General features: G+C 45.8%; 1 protein-coding gene across 3 annotated transcripts; it reads right to left on the reverse strand.

Annotated features, from left to right (window-relative positions):
* Nucleotides 1–47: 47 nt before the first annotated feature.
* Nucleotides 48–19,832, reverse strand: ogal (O-GlcNAcase like). 3 transcript variants are annotated; one of them, XM_036948001.1, is made up of 17 exons: nt 19,374–19,832; nt 17,890–17,941; nt 16,417–16,514; nt 15,667–15,797; nt 12,944–13,115; nt 12,522–12,620; nt 12,204–12,343; nt 9,068–9,218; nt 8,354–8,464; nt 7,834–8,132; nt 4,320–4,494; nt 4,043–4,128; nt 3,424–3,516; nt 2,286–2,371; nt 1,518–1,638; nt 1,218–1,335; nt 48–504 (listed from the first exon to the last, which is right to left on the reverse strand). In XM_036948001.1, the coding sequence occupies exons 1-17, from the start codon at nt 19,438–19,440 to the stop codon at nt 368–370; spliced, it is 2,136 nt and encodes a 711-aa protein (XP_036803896.1). In that variant the 5' UTR covers nt 19,441–19,832; the 3' UTR covers nt 48–367. The 3 variants fall into 3 exon arrangements, with proteins under 3 accessions (XP_036803896.1, XP_036803897.1, XP_036803895.1); XM_036948002.1 differs by having other exon boundaries at nt 7,864–8,132; nt 8,354–8,467; XM_036948000.1 differs by having other exon boundaries at nt 8,354–8,467.
* Between the last annotated feature and the right edge of the window lie 126 nt (nt 19,833–19,958).

The following is a 19,958-nucleotide window of genomic DNA, read 5'->3' on the forward strand; positions in this document are numbered from 1 at the left end:
TGGTTGAATAATGGACAGCTTACCACAGAAAACATGGGTCAAACATATTCAAATTTTTCAAATCTTTATTGATCAACAGATACAGTACATTAGTTAGATCCTCTTACAGGCTGATTTAAATGCGTCAATCATTCACTTCAATATGTAAAGTCGGAATTTACAAAGATACGTTCCCCAAATACTCAGTCAAACAATGTGGATCCCATTGACAAACTTGATCAGATACATTTCACACATCATCCTATAGTAATTGACACATGGCCATCAAATAAGCAGCTGAATTAATCAAACGTTCTCGTCCCTGTTATCCAAAAGGCCATTTTAGTAGTGCAAGGTGGCGACAACTCTTTGCGGCAGCCATCTTTGTTTACAAGCTGGTTCCCATGGCGACGACATCCTGAGGCCACCCCGCCATTTTGAGCGTTGTGAAGGAGCCCAGTTTAGAGTAGAAGTCAAACATCCTCCTGTCACCCTGCCTCAGCTCACAGAACACACCTCTGGAACCTGTAGGAGAGAGAGAGAGGGGCAGGGGAGATTCAGATAACTACAGTCAAATGACAAGGAGGGAAAAGAATGTGAGGAACAAACTGAACGATGCACCTCATTCTGAATATAGGTGTGTGTTAGTTCTGATTAATCCAGTCCTATGTCATCAGGGAGAGAAGCACCATCTGGTATAGACACATCTGATCCATTTCTGGATCAGTAACTGAGTCCTACTTTATATTGTGTCAATTCCCCACCTCTAAAGCAAAAGCTGAAAGTACTTGAACCCCGGTCTGATTACTAATGGGTCAAGGGTATTGTTGAACTCTATCATCACGCTGCATAGCAGCCATCACACTAAGCCAGGGTTCTCCGACCCTGTTCCAGGAGAGCTACCCTCCTGTAGGTTCACTCCAACCCTGTTCCAGGAGAGCTACCCTCCTGTAGGTTCACTCCAACCCTGTTCCAGGAGAGCTACCCTCCTGTAGGTTCACTCCAACCCTAATCTAGTGCACCTGATTCTAATAATTAGCTGGTTGATCAGCTTAGTTACAACTGGGGTTGGAGTGAACACCTCCAGGAGGGTATCTCTCCAGGAACAGGGTTGGAGTGAACCTCCAGGAGGGTATCTCTCCAGGAACAGGGTTGGAGAGTCCTGCTCTAGGCTCAGTCCAACAGTGACCAGAAACCCACTGTGCAGGTGCACCATAATATACAAGTTAACAACTCACCACTGGTCTTCATCAACGAGAGCAGGCTGCCAATCATACGCCTGGCGGGGGCGGGGTCTGTAACCCGGGGGTGGAGCTGCATGGTTACCAAGGAAGGGAAGTCTCCTGGCAACGTCCTCTACAAGACGGACGGGGAGAAAAGATCAAGTTGTATTTTCAGAGTCAAGGAACTCCATACAAAACACATGAAGTAATACAGAGAGACAGAACAACCATATAGAATAATGTCGGGGTCAATGATTCCAACAAGACCAAGTCATATTCCAGTGTGTGATTGTCCCGTTGGCACCTAGCGGTTACCTGGTTGTTCAGTGCAGCTGCTGTGGCGTCAGTGAGGCCCAGGGCGTACCCACACACCCCCCTCTCATCCTCCAGAACCAGACCACAGTTTGGGGAGGGGGACAGCTGCCCTCCTGCTAGCCTGGGGAGGGGGAGAGGTACACTGGGACATTACATACTGGACGTCTAGACTGAAGGCACAGTCACATACTGAAGCACAAAAACTACTGGCTGATCAGAGACTGTCCAGAGTGGATCATTGGGGAGTCATGCTGTACACACACACTCCATCACCCATCACTGATCAGACACTGTCCAGAGTGGATCATTGGGGAGTCATGCTGTACACACACACTCCATCACCCATTACTGATCAGAGACTGTCCAGAGTGGATCATTAGGGAGTCATGCTGTACACACACACTCCATCACCCATCACTGTCCAGAGTGGATCATTGGGGAGTCATGCTGTACACACACACTCCATCACCCATTACTGATCAGAGACTGTCCAGAGTGGATCATTAGGGAGTCATGCTGTACACACACACTCCATCACCCATCACTGTCCAGAGTGGATCATTGGGGAGTCATGCTGTACACACACTCCCTCACCGATCAGAGACTGTCCAGAGTGGATAATTGGGGAGTCATGCTGTACACTCTCACCCATCACTGATCAGACTGTCCAGAGTGGATCATTGGGGAGTCATGCTGTACACTCCATCACCCATCACTGATCAGACTGTCCAGAGTGGATCATTGGGGAGTCATGCTGTACACTCTCACCCATCACTGATCAGAACAGGTCCTGCTGCTGCAGGTGCCTTGGCCTCTCCTCTCTGCATCTCCATGTGGATCTTCTGTATCTCAGTCTGAAACAACAGAGATGTTATAAAGACAAAATCAATAAAGATGTCAGCTAGCCAATACATGCCTACACGTATTACAGAGGTGGTTTGAACCAAACCTAACGCGTTAGCTTCTTCATGCATCAGCTAGCTTATAACTTTACACGCGTTAGCTTCTTCATGCATCAGCTAGCTTATAACTTTACACGCGTTAGCTTCTTCATGCATCAGCTAGCTTCTCAATGAGAATGAAACGCGTGAGTCATATTAGAATAATTATTAAAACAACACAGTACCACAGTATGAATCAGAATACCCATAAAACCTAGCATCATTCATTTTTCCCATAAGGCATTTTAGAAACACTTAAAATAAGGGCTGTGTTTTGTGTAGGTTTAACTTGGCGTGACGTTCTGATAACCATGTAAATCCCCCCCATCAGACAAGGTGACATCAATATATTCGCCAGTATTTACCTCACAAAAATGTAATGCTAGTTTGGCCATCATACAGAACTACAAAGGCCTTGATATAGACGAGACTGCTGAATCGATGTAGTAATTAATAAATTGTATGGACAATTCTGTGAACTGTCTAAAACTGTGCAAGTTTTAAATTGACACAAAACCTGTTAGCAAAGGTGTCAACTAGAGATGACGTGCAGGAGCTTGCAGGGATTTGTAGTCTTGCATGATGTCTACTTTGATGTTAATTAGCATTTTCGAATCAGAGTAAATAGTGCTGAATATATTGATAAAAGTCACCTTGTCCGAGAGAGATTTACATAGTTATCAAAACATCACGCCAAGGTAAGTCTACAGGAAACACAGCCCCTATGGGAAAAATGATTGGAGGAAAAACATTTGGAACCATTTCCCTGTTTGACTGCTAGGTTTTATGGGAATTATGACGTGTCCACTGTGGTGCTCTATACTACAGGCTTTCGCTCAGTGGGCTAACACAGTCTTATGGCAAAACACTCAGAAGACCTGGTTTCCATTCCCAGTCGGCCCACACGTCTCGTATATTTAAATAGATATGTTAGAGTCAGTTCTAGATCAATTGAAATAACTAACCTTGTCTTCTGGGCAGAAGGGTCGTATAGAATACACTGATGTCATAGGAGGGTGACGGAACAGATCTCTGTTACCATGGCAAGGCAGCATTCTCTGAACAACAACAAACAACAGCAATACTATCGTCATCAACCAGTCAGTACCAAGTCAATGATCTCTTTATGCCTGAGAGATCAATGGCTCTGTCTAGGTGGTTGTCTGTGATCCCCTGTGTGTGTGTGGCTTGTCATTATTTGAGTGTTGAAGGGGTGGGATATGGGGGTTAAAAAGGGGTGGGTGATGGGGGTTAAAGGGGTGGATGATGGGGTTAAAGGGGTGGATGATGGAGGTTAAAGGGGCGGGCTATGGGGGTTAAAGGGGTGGATGATGGGGGTTAAAGGGGCGGGCTATGGGGGTTAAAGGGGTGGATGATGGGGGTTAAAGGGGTGGATGATGGGGGTTAAAGGGGCGGGTGATGCAGGTTAAAGGGGTGATGGGGGTTAAAGGGGTGGATGATGGAGGTTAAAGGGGCGGGCTATGGGGGTTAAAGGGGTGGATGATGGGGGTTAAAGGGGTGGAATATGGGGGTTAAAGGGGTGATGGGGGTTAAAGGGGTGGATGATGGGGGTAAGCGCCGTACCTGGAACTCCCCGGAGAGACCCCCTCTAAACCCCCAGGGCTCTGGGTCATCAGTCATCACCTGGGCTGAGGGCCTACTCTGCCCCCCTGTGGACACAAACAATATTACACTTAAATGATACATCAACCTGTATGCTTATTGCCTACTGCATACAGCTCCTTGTGCCACACCATACAACAACGCACCGACTTACACAACAACGCACCGACCTACACAACAACATACTGACCTATATGGGTCTCTCCTCCCCCCCCCCCCCCCCCCGCCCCTGTTGTACCCAATTGTTTGACGTAGGCGCGTGCCAGGGTGACACCACTCTTGATGTCACAGATGTAGTTGTAGAGGTCGTAGAGGATGCTCCGGTTGGGGGCGTTGGACAGGCGGTTAAACATGGTAAACACAGCAACACACATCACGTCAAAACACTTCGCCCTGGAACGCCACTCTGCTGTCTGTAGAGAGAGAGAGAGAGGAGGCCGAGAGATACATAGACACAGAGAGAGATATATAGACAGAGAGAGGGAGAAGCATAGAGACAGAGAGGGAGAGAGGAGGCCGAGAGATACATAGAGAGAGATATATAGAGAGAGAGAGATACATAGAGAGAGAGAGATACATAGAGACAGAGAGAGATATATAGAGACAGAGAGAGAGATACATAGAGAGAGAGAGAGATACATAGAGACAGAGAGAGATATATAGAGACAGAGAGAGGGAGTTAGTGAGAAAGAGAGAGAGATACATAGAGACAGAGAGAGGGAGATGCATAGAGACAGAGAGAGGGATACATAGAGACAGAGAGGGAGATACATAGAGACAGAGAGGGAGATACATAGAGACAGAGAGAGGGATACATAGAGACAGAGAGAGAGATACATAGAGACAGAGAGAGGGAGTTAGTGAGAAAGAGAGAGAGATACATAGAGACAGAGAGAGAGATACATAGAGACAGAGAGGGAGATACATAGAGACAGAGAGGGAGATACATAGAGACAGAGAGAGAGAGATACAGAGAGACAGAGAGAGAGAGAGACAGAGATACATAGAGACAGAGAGAGGGAGATACATAGAGACAGAGAGAGGGAGATACATAGAGACAGAGAGAGGGAGATACATAGAGACAGAGAGAGAGATACATAGAGACAGAGAGGGAGATACATAGAGACAGAGAGAGGGATACATAGAGACAGAGAGAGAGATACATAGAGACAGAGAGAGGGAGTTAGTGAGAAAGAGAGAGAGATACATAGAGACAGAGAGAGAGATACATAGAGACAGAGAGAGAGATACATAGAGACAGAGAGAGCGATACATAGAGACAGAGAGAGGGAGGGAGTTAGTGAGAAAGAGAGAGAGATACATAGAGACAGAGAGAGGGAGATGCATAGAGACAGAGAGAGGGATACATAGAGACAGAGAGGGAGATACATAGAGACAGAGAGGGAGATACATAGAGACAGAGAGAGGGATACATAGAGACAGAGAGAGAGATACATAGAGACAGAGAGAGGGAGTTAGTGAGAAAGAGAGAGAGATACATAGAGACAGAGAGAGAGATACATAGAGACAGAGAGGGAGATACATAGAGACAGAGAGGGAGATACATAGAGACAGAGAGAGAGAGATACAGAGAGACAGAGAGAGAGAGAGACAGAGATACATAGAGACAGAGAGAGGGAGATACATAGAGACAGAGAGAGGGAGATACATAGAGACAGAGAGAGGGAGATACATAGAGACAGAGAGAGAGATACATAGAGACAGAGAGGGAGATACATAGAGACAGAGAGAGGGATACATAGAGACAGAGAGAGAGATACATAGAGACAGAGAGAGGGAGTTAGTGAGAAAGAGAGAGAGATACATAGAGACAGAGAGAGAGATACATAGAGACAGAGAGAGCGATACATAGAGACAGAGAGAGGGAGTTAGTGAGAAAGAGAGAGAGATACATAGAGACAGAGAGAGATACATAGAGACAGAGAGAGCGATACATAGAGACAGAGAGAGGGAGTTAGTGAGAAAGAGAGAGAGATACATAGAGACAGAGAGAGAGATACATAGAGACAGAGAGAGAGATACATAGAGACAGAGAGAGAGATACATAGAGACAGAGAGAGAGATACATAGAGACAGAGAGAGGGAGTTAGTGAGAAAGAGAGAGAGATACATAGAGACAGAGAGAGGGAGATACATAGAGACAGAGAGAGGGAGATACATAGAGACAGAGAGAGGGAGTTAGTGAGAAAGAGAGAGAGATACATAGAGACAGAGAGAGGGAGATACATAGAGACAGAGAGAGGGAGATACATAGAGACAGAGAGAGGGAGATACATAGAGACAGAGAGAGGGAGATACATAGAGACAGAGAGAGAGATACATAGAGACAGAGAGAGAGATACATAGAGACAGAGAGAGAGATACATAGAGACAGAGAGAGAGATACATAGAGACAGAGAGAGGGAGGGAGTTAGTGAGAAAGAGAGAGAGAGTGTATGTGTGTTAGAGTTGTCCATGTAAGTTCTTACAATTTCCACATCAATAAAGATACTTATATTATTACATTGATTGAGTCCCACTCAGTATTTGTCTCTATATCCCACACTGCCTCTGAGTCCCTTCAGCCAGTCCAGTCACAACACACACACACTCCTCACCATCTCAGTCCCAACACACACACTCTTCACCATCTCAGTCCCAACACACACACACACTCCTCACCATCTCAGTCCCAACACACACACTCTTCACCATCTCAGTCACAACACACACACACTCCTCACCATCTCAGTCCCAACACACACACTCTTCACCATCTCAGTCTCAACACACACACACTCCTCACCATCTCAGTCCCAACACACACACACTCCTCACCATCTTAGTCCCAACACACACACTCTTCACCATCTCAGTCCCAACACACACACACTCCTCACCATCTCAGTCCCAACACACACACACTCCTCACCATCTCAGTCTCAGCACACACACACTCCTCACCACCTCAGTCCCAACACACACACACTCCTCACCATCTCAGTCCCAACACACACACACACTCCTCACCATCTCAGTCCCAACACACACACACACTCCTCACCATCTCAGTCTCAACACACACACACACTCCTCACCATCTCAGTCCCAACACACACACTCTTCACCATCTCAGTCCCAACACACACACTCCTCACCATCTCAGTCCCAACACACACACACTCCTCACCATCTCAGTCCCAACACACACACACTCCTCACCAGCTCAGTCCCAACACACACACACTCCTCACCAGCTCAGTCCCAACACACACACACACTCCTCACCATCTCAGTCCCAACACACACACACACTCCTCACCATCTCAGTCCCAACACACACACACACTCCTCACCATCTCAGTCCCAACACACACACACACTCCTCACCATCTCAGTCCCAACACACACACACACACTCCTCACCATCTCAGTCCCAACACACACACACACTCCTCACCATCTCAGTCCCAACACACACACTCCTCACCATCTCAGTCCCAACACACACACACACACTTCTCACCATCTCAGTCCCAACACACACACACACTCCTCACCATCTCAGTCCCAACACACACACACACTCCTCACCATCTCAGTCCCAACACACACACACACTCCTCACCATCTCAGTCCCAACACACACACACACTCCTCACCATCTCAGTCCCAACACACACACTCCTCACCATCTCAGTCCCAACACACACACTCCTCACCATCTCAGTCCCAACACACACACTCCTCACCATCTCAGTCCCAACACACACACTCCTCACCATCTCAGTCTCTGCATCTCCCACTGCTTCTCTGTGTGCTTTCAGCCAGTCCAGTTCCGTCAGCATGGTTCTAGCAGTAGAACCGTGTTCATACGGCAGGTAGAACAGTTCTGAGAGGAGCTGGAGATCGTCCAGGGTCAGGGGTTCTGCTGTGAACAGGGGGTTGTCCCCAGAACTTGGCACATACACGGGGTCTCCCACGTCAGTCTGCATGGGCTCCTCGTCAGAGGACTCTTTCTTCAGGTGGGTGGGGTTCAGAGGTCGAGGGCCTGAGGTGAAGACGACAGCCAGAGAGTTAATTCATCTGTTTGATCTCTTCACAATGAGTAGATGTAATTAAAAAGTGGATCTGGAATCACGGTCCTCATGGAGACGAGGATGTGTTGTTTTTGTGTCGTTTTCATGTGTTTGCCCACGAGGGGATAAATAAAGTTGTATTGAATTGAATGTTGAAGCTGCCCTCTTGGTTGGTCATCTTTCCCCTCTGTACCTCCAGGCTGGTCCGTGCTGAGGAACTCCTGTAGCCAGTCAGTCAGGGCCAGGGTGAGGGCTCTCTTGGGGCTGTAGCAGGGGTCTGAGCCTGCCTCATCATCATCACCACCTGCTGGGGCGATGACGTAGTTTAGGGTTAGTTTAACTTAGTGGCATTGTGGTTCATTCTAAGATTGGAAGGTTGGGGGTTCGATCCCCCAGGTTGAGTCAGACCAAAAACTAAAACAGGGTGCCGATGCCTCTCTGCATGGCACTCAGGGGATGGATTGGGGGCCGAGGCCTCTCTGCATGGCACTCAGGGGATGGATTGGGGGCCGAGGCCTCTCTGCATGGCACTCAGGGGATGGATTGGGGGCCGAGGCCTCTCTGCATGGCACTCAGGGGATGGATTGGGGGCCGAGGCCTCTCTGCATGGCACTCAGGGGATGGATTGGGGGCCGAGGCCTCTCTGCATGGCACTCAGGGGATGGATTGGGGGCCGATGCCTCTCTGCATGGCACTCAGGGGATGGATTGGGGGCCGAGGCCTCTCTGCATGGCACTCAGGGGATGGATTGGGGGCCAAGGCCTCTCTGCATGGCACTCAGGGGATGGGTTGGGGGCCGAGGCCCTGCGATAGACTAGCGTCCTGTCCAGGGGTTACTTGTACATCAAGCTGCCTCACATAAGACATTAAAAGGAGTGTAAAACAGTAACACCTCATAGATACTCACTCATCTCCACGTCTCTCTGTCCTCCTACTCTTCCTCCTTCAGACCGGCACCACGTCGCCAGGGTGTGGATCGCCACGAAGTTAGGGTGGTACTCACAGTTAGGGTTGGTCAGCACCCCTCTCAGCTTGGGGATCAGGTCTGTGGGACGATCCTAAGAAGAGGAAGACATGTAGCGAATTAGGGGAAGGGGGCCTGGCAGGGAAACTATCCAAGGTGGTTTAATGGAAAAACAAGCAGGATATGTGATGAAGGTTTGAAAGACACTTGGCAGCAGGGTTGGTCAGGTTCAATTCAGGCTCACCTCCTTGTGAACTTGCCTGAGTTGAAATGGTTGAAAGACCCCACTAGAAGAGGATCACAGTAGTGGAGGAGAAACACTATTCTATTATTCTACATCTACTATTAACATACTCTATGTCTACCACACTGCTTCTAGAACACAGCTTCTAGAACACTGCTTCTAGAACACAGCTTCTAGAACACTGCTTCTAGAACACAGCTTCTAGAACACAGCTTCTAGAACACAGCTTCTAGAACACAGCTTCTAGAACACAGCTTCTAGAACACTGCTTACAGAACACAGCTTCTAGAACACTGCTTACAGAACACAGCTTCTAGAACACTGCTTACAGAACACTGCTTATAATGCAGTAGTGCATTATATAGGCAATAGTGGTTCAATAGACAATTAATAATTATCATAAACATTCCACAATAGAAAGTGAATAGAAAAGTCTATTAATAATAGACACCTTGTATGGTCTCATCCCCTGGGGTCATAGTATTAATAATAGACACCTTGTATGGTCTCATCCCCTGGGGTCATAGTATTAATAATAGACACCTTGTATGGTCTCATCCCCTGGGGTCATAGTATTAATAATAGACACCTTGTATGGTCTCATCCCCTGGGGTCATAGTATTAATAATAGACACCTTGTATGGTCTCATCCTCTGGGGTCATAGTATTAATAATGGACACCTTGTATGGTCTCATCCCCTGGGGTCATAGTATTAATAGACACCTTGTATGGTCTCATCCCCTGGGGTCATAGTATTAATAATAGACACCTTGTATGGTCTCATCCCCTGGGGTCATAGTATTAATAATAGACACCTTGTATGGTCTCATCCCCTGGGGTCATAGTATTAATAGACACCTTGTATGGTCTCATCCCCTGGGGTCATAGTATTAATAGACACCTTGTATGGTCTCATCCCCTGGGGTCATAGTATTAATAGACACCTTGTATGGTCTCATCCCCTGGGGTCATAGTATTAATAGACACCTTGTATGGTCTCATCCCCTGGGGTCATAGTATTAATAACAGACACCTTGTATGGTCTCATCCCCTGGGGTCATAGTATTAATAATAGACACCTTGTATGGTCTCATCCTCTGGGGTCATAGTATTAATAGACACCTTGTATGGTCTCATCCCCTGGGGTCATAGTATTAATAATAGACACCTTGTATGGTCTCATCCCCTGGGGTCATAGTATTAATAATAGACACCTTGTATGGTCTCATCCTCTGGGGTCATAGTATTAATAATGGACACCTTGTATGGTCTCATCCCCTGGGGTCATAGTATTAATAGACACCTTGTATGGTCTCATCCCCTGGGGTCATAGTATTAATAATAGACACCTTGTATGGTCTCATCCTCTGGGGTCATAGTATTAATAATAGACACCTTGTATGGTCTCATCCTCTGGGGTCATAGTATTAATAATGGACACCTTGTATGGTCTCATCCTCTGGGGTCATAGTATTAATAGACACCTTGTATGGTCTCATCCCCTGGGGTCATAGTATTAATAATAGACACCTTGTATGGTCTCATCCCCTGGGGTCATAGTATTAATAGACACCTTGTATGGTCTCATCCCCTGGGGTCATAGTATTAATAATAGACACCTTGTATGGTCTCATCCCCTGGGGTCATAGTATTAATAGACACCTTGTATGGTCTCATCCCCTGGGGTCATAGTATTAATAGACACCTTGTATGGTCTCATCCTCTGGGGTCATAGTATTAATAATAGACACCTTGTATGGTCTCATCCTCTGGGGTCATAGTATTAATAGACACCTTGTATGGTCTCATCCCCTGGGGTCATAGTATTAATAACAGACACCCTGTATGGTCTCATCCCCTGGGGTCACAGTATTAATAGACACCTTGTATGGTCTCATCCCCTGGGGTCATAGTATTAATAATAGACACCTTGTATGGTCTCATCCTCTGGGGTCATAGTATTAATAGACACCTTGTATGGTCTCATCCCCTGGGGTCATAGTATTAATAACAGACACCCTGTATGGTCTCATCCCCTGGGGTCATAGTATTAATAATAGACACCTTGTATGGTCTCATCCCCTGGGGTCATAGTATTAATAATAGACACCTTGTATGGTCTCATCCTCTGGGGTCATAGTATTAATAGACACCTTGTATGGTCTCATCCCCTGGGGTCATAGTATTAATAATAGACACCTTGTATGGTCTCATCCTCTGGGGTCATAGTATTAATAGACACCTTGTATGGTCTCATCCCCTGGGGTCATAGTATTAATAATAGACACCTTGTATGGTCTCATCCCCTGGGGTCATAGTATTAATAATAGACACCTTGTATGGTCTCATCCCCTGGGGTCATAGTATTAATAATAGACACCTTGTATGGTCTCATCCCCTGGGGTCATAGTATTAATAATAGACACCTTGTATGGTCTCATCCCCTGGGGTCACAGTATTAATAATAGACACCTTGTATGGTCTCATCCCCTGGGGTCATAGTATTATTAATAGACACCTTGTATGGTCTCATCCTCTGGGGTCATAGTATTAATAATAGACACCTTGTATGGTCTCATCCCCTGGGGTCATAGTATTAATAGACACCTTGTATGGTCTCATCCTCTGGGGTCATAGTATTAATAACAGACACCTTGTATGGTCTCATCCCCTGGGGTCATAGTATTAATAGACACCTTGTATGGTCTCATCCCCTGGGGTCATAGTATTAATAATAGACACCTTGTATGGTCTCATCCCCTGGGGTCATAGTATTAATAATAGACACCTTGTATGGTCTCATCCCCTGGGGTCATAGTATTAATAACAGACACCTTGTATGGTCCCATGAAGATTCTCTGGGGGTCGTAGTCATTGGCGTGGATGTTGTCCCAGATAACCGGCGCCCTCTTCAGGACGGAGGACACCTCTACAATGGACTCTACCGTGATGTGGTGCGACACCACCTTAGGACCTGCAGGACAGGATAGCATAGAGTGGGTTAGATGGGATGCCTGTTAGTCTTTACACTGCGCTTTGTAATGTCCTTAAAACTCACTCATCCGAAGAAACATTCCAGGAGCTAAATTAGGAAACAGACCATAGTTGGTGGGAAACAAAAAGAAGGAAAGTGACTTCCTGTCTGCTCTCACCTGTCCAGAGAACATCAATCCCAGGTAGGAGGTTCTCTCCCACAGTGTGAAGGTAGGCCGACTGGGAGACGTTAGGAGTGCAGAATGCTGCACAGTAATCTGAAACAAACCACAACACACACAGACATTCTAGTCCTTGACGACACTTGCAAAAAGCAGCAAATTGTGAGAAAATAAATCATTTATATTGGATCTTAAAACAGGGTGTGTCCAATATGGCTGCCAGCAACCGACATGTAATGGAACACTGCTTTTAATCACAATGACCTTCTCACTGTGCAGTTGTCTGACATTGGAATGTTGATATGGAATTGGAATGTCCATTCTAGATCCTTCTGATTCTATTTCTATGGGTCTGACTGACCATTCGTCCATTCTAGATCATTCTGATTCTGTGGTGATGGTCTGACCTCTGACCTCACCTGTGGGGCAGAAGAGGAAGGTGTCAGGCTGTCCCAGGTGTGTGAACACCTCGTTGGTGACAGCTACCTGGGCGTGGGCGAACGAGCTGAATGCCTGCTTGTCCGCCGGACACATCTCTGTCTCGATGTCGTCGAAGAGGAGGGAGAAGGAACTGCAGCCAAACCCACTCACCTGGAAGAGGAGGGGAGGAGAAATCAGCTTCTCTCTCTACACATAGTTCTAATACCCCCACTTGGTCCAGTTCTAGGCTACCATAGTTCTGGAACATCACTTGGTCCAGTTCTAGGTTACCATGGTTCTAGAACATCACCTGGTCCAGTTCTAGATTACCATGGTTCTGGAACATCACCTGGTCCAGTTCTAGGTTACATAGTTCTGGAACATCACTTGGTCCAGTTCTAGGCTACCATAGTTCTGGAACATCACCTGGTCCAGTTCTAGGTTACCATGGTTCTGGAACATCACCTGGTCCAGTTCTAGATTACCATGGTTCTGGAACATCACCTGGTCCAGTTCTAGGTTACATAGTTCTGGAACATCACTTGGTCCAGTTCTAGGTTACCATAGTTCTGGAACATCACTTGGTCCAGTTCTAGGTTACCATGGTTCTGGAACATCACCTGGTCCAGTTCTAGGTTACATAGTTCTGGAACATCACTTGGTCCAGTTCTAGGTTACCATAGTTCTGGAACATCACTTGGTCCAGTTCTAGGCTACCATAGTTCTGGAACATCACTTGGTCCAGTTCTAGGCTACCATAGTTCTGGAACATCACTTGGTCCAGTTCTAGGCTACCATAGTTCTGGAACATCACCTGGTCCAGTTCTAGGTTACCATAGTTCTGGAACATCACTTGGTCCAGTTCTAGGTTACCATAGTTCTGGAACATCACTTGGTCCAGTTCTAGGCTACCATAGTTCTGGAACATCACCTGGTCCAGTTCTAGGCTACCATAGTTCTGGAACATCACCTGGTCCAGTTCTAGGCTACCATAGTTCTGGAACATCACTTGGTCCAGTTCTAGGCTACCATAGTTCTGGAACATCACCTGGTCCAGTTCTAGGCTACCATAGTTCTGGAACATCACTTGGTCCAGTTCTAGGCTACCATAGTTCTGGAACATCACCTGGTCCAGTTCTAGGTTACCATGGTTCTGGAACATCACCTGGTCCAGTTCTAGATTACCATGGTTCTGGAACATCACCTGGTCCAGTTCTAGGTTACCATGGTTCTAGAACATGACCTGGTCCAGTTCTAGGTTACCATGGTTCTGGAACATGACCTGGTCCAGTTCCAGGTTACCATGTTTCTAGAACATCACCTGGTCCAGTTCCAGGTTACCATGGTTCTAGAACATCACCTAGTCCAGTTCTAGGTTACCATGGTTCTAGAACATCACCTGGTCCAGTTCTAGATTACCATGGTTCTGGAACATCACCTGGTCCAGTTCTAGGTTACATAGTTCTGGAACATCACTTGGTCCAGTTCTAGGCTACCATAGTTCTGGAACATCACCTGGTCCAGTTCTAGGTTACCATGGTTCTGGAACATCACCTGGTCCAGTTCTAGGTTACATAGTTCTGGAACATCACTTGGTCCAGTTCTAGGTTACCATAGTTCTGGAACATCACTTGGTCCAGTTCTAGGTTACCATAGTTCTGGAACATCACTTGGTCCAGTTCTAGGTTACCATGGTTCTGGAACATCACCTGGTCCAGTTCTAGGTTACATAGTTCTGGAACATCACTTGGTCCAGTTCTAGGTTACCATAGTTCTGGAACATCACTTGGTCCAGTTCTAGGCTACCATAGTTCTGGAACATCACTTGGTCCAGTTCTAGGCTACCATAGTTCTGGAACATCACTTGGTCCAGTTCTAGGCTACCATAGTTCTGGAACATCACCTGGTCCAGTTCTAGGTTACCATAGTTCTGGAACATCACTTGGTCCAGTTCTAGGTTACCATAGTTCTGGAACATCACTTGGTCCAGTTCTAGGCTACCATAGTTCTGGAACATCACCTGGTCCAGTTCTAGGCTACCATAGTTCTGGAACATCACCTGGTCCAGTTCTAGGCTACCATAGTTCTGGAACATCACTTGGTCCAGTTCTAGGCTACCATAGTTCTGGAACATCACCTGGTCCAGTTCTAGGCTACCATAGTTCTGGAACATCACTTGGTCCAGTTCTAGGCTACCATAGTTCTGGAACATCACCTGGTCCAGTTCTAGGTTACCATGGTTCTGGAACATCACCTGGTCCAGTTCTAGATTACCATGGTTCTGGAACATCACCTGGTCCAGTTCTAGGTTACCATGGTTCTAGAACATGACCTGGTCCAGTTCTAGGTTACCATGGTTCTGGAACATGACCTGGTCCAGTTCCAGGTTACCATGTTTCTAGAACATCACCTGGTCCAGTTCCAGGTTACCATGGTTCTAGAACATCACCTAGTCCAGTTCCAGGTTACCATGGTTCTAGAACATCACCTAGTCCAGTTCTAGGTTACCATGGTTCTAGAACATCACCTAGTCCAGTTCTAGGTTACCATGGTTCTGGAACATCACCTGGTCCAGTTCTAGGTTACCATGGTTCTTGAACATCACCTGGTCCAGTTCTAGGTTACCATGGTTCTGGAACATCACCTGGTCCAGTTCTAGGTTACCATGGTTCTGGAACATCACCTGGTCCAGTTCTCGGTTACCATGGTTCTAGAACATCACCTGGTCCAGTTTCCTCTTCAGGGTGGCAACCTCTTTGGGGTTGGAGAATGTGATGTCCAGTCCAGGGGAGATGGCGTAGATGAAGTCCACTCCGTTCTTCTTCGCTGCAGTTATCAGAGCAACCAGTTTCTCTGGAACAGAAGATTAAGATTCACCCCAAATGGCACCCTATTCCCTTTATAGTGCACTACTTTTGACCAGGTCAAAGGTCATGCATTATATATCCTGTACATGCTGTATAGATTAGGGAAGAGGGTTCCACGTCAAAGTAAAATAAAAAGACAATTTTAACTTCCCTTAACCAGGTAAATGGATAGACAAGAACACATTTTATTTGTCCAAGTCTCAAAATGACGACCTAAAGACGTGCACCATCTACTTCTACTATCTGAGGGAAATGGTGTCATTCGAGACAGAGGCTTTCACAACAATGCGATAGTTGCTAAGTAGATCAATTAAATCAAAGTAGATCAAAGGTAAATGGGAGTGGATCTTCAGGTCAAAGTGAGGGCATCAACGATGATCTGACATGACAACATATCAACAGTATGGAGCTGCATCTCCTAGGCAACGCCACAACAACACACATCACAATCACTATGTCTCTTATCTGAACTAAGGGTGAGGTGTAACTAGGTGGTACTGATAGGCCACAGGGGTCAGGGGTTTGCAACGCTGTGTGTGTGTGTGTGTGTGTGTGTGTGTGTGTGTGTGTGTGTGTGTGTGTGTGAGACGCTGTGTCCTCCTAACCTGCCTCCTCAGGTGAATACAGGTCCCTCCAGTACATTCTGTGTTTGTAGTCATCTTTAGGGGCGTAGAGGTACGTGTTCAGACCCCACTTCTTCTCCCTACACAAACAAACACACTGAGACACTTATGCTCTCTACATAAACACACTGTATGAGACACTTCTGGAAAAGCAACAACTTCCTGTAAGGGCTGGATCGGTAAAAGCAACAACTTCCTGTAAGGGCTGGATCGGTGAAAGCAACAACTTCCTGTAAGGACTGGATCGGTGAAAAGAACAACTTCCTGTAAGGACTGGATCGGTGAAAGGAACAACTTCCTGTAAGGACTGGATCGGTGAAAGGAACAACTTCCTGTAAGGACTGGATCGGTGAAAGGAACAACTTCCTGTAAGGACTGGATCGGTGAAAGGAACAACTTCCTGTAAGGACTGGATCGGTGAAAGGAACAACTTCCTGTAAGGGCTGGATCGGTGAAAGGAACAACTTCCTGTAAAGACTGGATCGGTGAAAGGAACAACTTCCTGTAAGGACTGGATCGGTGAAAGGAACAACTTCCTGTAAGGACTGGATCGGTGAAAGGAACAACTTCCTGTAAGGGCTGGATCGGTGTAAGGAACAACTTCCTGTAAGGACTGGATCGGTGAAAGGAACAACTTCCTGTAAGGACTGGATCGGTGAAAGCAACAACTTCCTGTAAGGACTGGATCGGTGTAAGGAACAAGGTGGATAATAAGTTCCCTGTGAAGAAGACGAGGGAGAGAAAGAGTATGATGAAGAGGGAGAGAAAGAGTATGATGAAGAGGGAGAGAAAGAGGATGATGAAGAGGAAGAGAAAGAGTATGATGAAGAGGGAGAGAAAGAGTATGATGAAGAGGGAGAGAAAGAGGATGATGAAGAGGGAGAGAAAGAGGATGATGAAGAGGGAGAGAAAGAGTATGATGAAGAGGGAGAGAAAGAGTATGATGAAGAGGGAGAGAAAGAGGATGATGAAGAGGGAGAGAAAGAGGATGATGAAGAGGGAGAGAAAGAGGATGATGAAGAGGGAGAGAAAGAGGATGATGAAGAGGGAGAGAAAGAGGATGATGAAGAAGGAGAGAAAGAGGATGATGAAGAGGGAGAGAAAGAGGATGATGAAGAGGGAGAGAAAGAGGATGATGAAGAGGGAGAGAAAGAGGATGATGAAGAGGGAGAGAAAGAGGGTGATGAAGAGGGAGAGAAAGAGGATGATGAAGAGGGAGAGAAAGAGGATGATGAAGAGGGAGAGAAAGAGGGTGGGTGAAGAGGGAGAGAAAGAGGGTGATGAAGAGGGAGAGAAAGAGTATGATGAAGAGGGAGAGAAAGAGGATGATGAAGAGGGAGAGAAAGAGGATGATGAAGAGGGAGAGAAAGAGGATGATGAAGAGGGAGAGAAAGAGGATGATGAAGAGGGAGAGAAAGCGGGTGGGTGAGTGTGTGTTTAGAAATGGTTTACTACCTTTGGAAAAGCTCAGTCCTCTGTTCCATAGTCCAGGGTCGCCCGTAAAAGCCTGAGTGAAGCAAAGGTCATAGAAACTTTTACAGTTGTCAGGCATAATGTGGCGCACAGAGCAAAGCTGTTATCAAGGCAACGGGTTTTTGCTTACTACATGATTCCATATGTGTTATTTCATAGTTTTGATGTCTTCACTATTAATCTACAATGTAGAAAATAGTAAAAAATAAAGAAAAACCCTGGAATGAGTAGGTGTGTCCAAACTTTTGACTGGTACTGTATACATATCAGGGATGGGTAACGCCCAGAGCCTGATTGGTGTCACTGTTTTTGCCCCAAGCTAACACACCTGACTCCAATGATCAACTAATAGTCGTCTTCAGTTTAGAATGCAATTAGCTTAAATCAGCTGTGTTTGCTAGAGATAGGGGGAAAGTGACACCCCTCCACCCCTCAGGACTGGAGTTTCCCATCCCTGATATAAACTCAGCAAAAAAATAAACGTCCCCTTTTCAGGACCCTGTCTTTCAAAGATAATTCGTAAAAATCCAAATAACTTCACAGATCTTCATTGTAAAGGGTTTAAACACTGTTTCAATGACCCATAATCAATTAATGAACATGCACCTGTGGAACGGTTGTTAAGACACTAACAGCTTACAGACGGTAGGCAATTAAGGTTACAGTTATGAAAACTTAGGACACTAAAGAGTCCTTTCTACTGACTTTGAAAAACACCAAAAGAAAGATGCCCAGAGTCCCTGCTTATCTGCGTGAACGTGCCTTAGGCATGCTGCAAGGAGGCATGAGGACTGCAGATGTGGCCAGTGCAATAAATTGCACTGCAGTATTTAATGCAGCTGGTGGCCACACCAGATACTGACTGTTACTTTTGATTTTGACCCCCTCTTTGTTTAGGGACACATTATTCAATTTCTGTTAGTCACATGTCTGGAACTTGTTCAGTTTATGTCTCAGTTGTTGAATCTTATGTTCATACAAATATTTACAGGTTTAGTTTGCTGAAAATAAACGCAGTTGACAGTGAGAGGGCGTTTCTTTTTTTGCTACATTTACAATGTCTTCATAGAACTACAATTTCCTCATAGAACTAGAATGTACTCATAGAACTAGAATGTACTCATAGAACTAAAAATGTACTCAGATAATTTAAGTCTTCATAGAACTAGAATGTCCTCATGGAATTTGAATGTCTTTATACAATTACAATGTCTTAATAGAACTAAAATGCCCTCCTAGAATTAGAACTAAACGTAGTTGACAGTGAGGACGTTTCTTTTTATGCTGAGTTTAATATGGTGTATATCCAAATATACCATATTATAATCTGACACATGCACTGAAATATGTGGCGTAATGTAACTACATTGAATCAAATCAGACACTAGTTGTAGGCCTTTCCGACAGCACGCTATTTGATTGACATCTTACAGTAGGTTTGACGTGATGACGAGTAGAACTCTCACCTTCCACCACACCACTGATGAACCTGCGGGTCTTCCCTGTCGCCTTGGAAGCGCTCGGCTTCGGCATGGTTGTTTCAATTTGTGTACCTGTCCCGGAGATGATTTGATCTGGCGTTAGATGAAGCCTTTAGTAGCACATCGAGCTATAGGTAAAGTTACTCAATGACAATCGATCGCTCAAAATGGCCTAGCTGTGTTTGTGTCAACCACGTAGCTCTGCATGGGATTTTATTAGAATGATAGTTGAGTTCCTTATTGCTCTCTAGTGCGCAGACTCAGTAGCTCGCCAAATAAAGCGATACAAGTTGTATTACACAATTAGACAGTGAAATGCCATTCATAGGAAGAATCATAATTAAAAGTGAATTAAATATTGTTTTAGTTAACCATGCGCGTGTACATTCGTGGATCGACGTAGGGCTACTGGTTGGTGCGTGCTTAAAGAGACAGTGTACAATTTCCTTTAAGGGTCCGCTCTCCATCTTAACGTGTCAAATAAAAAAAACTGGCATTAGTTCACAAATCTACTTTAACTTAATTCATCTTCATCTTAAACTAGTCTTGCTTGTGATTACCTTGTACCAT

Source organism: Oncorhynchus mykiss, chromosome 17, assembly GCF_013265735.2.
Source record: "Oncorhynchus mykiss isolate Arlee chromosome 17, USDA_OmykA_1.1, whole genome shotgun sequence".
Lineage (NCBI taxonomy): Eukaryota > Metazoa > Chordata > Actinopteri > Salmoniformes > Salmonidae > Oncorhynchus > Oncorhynchus mykiss.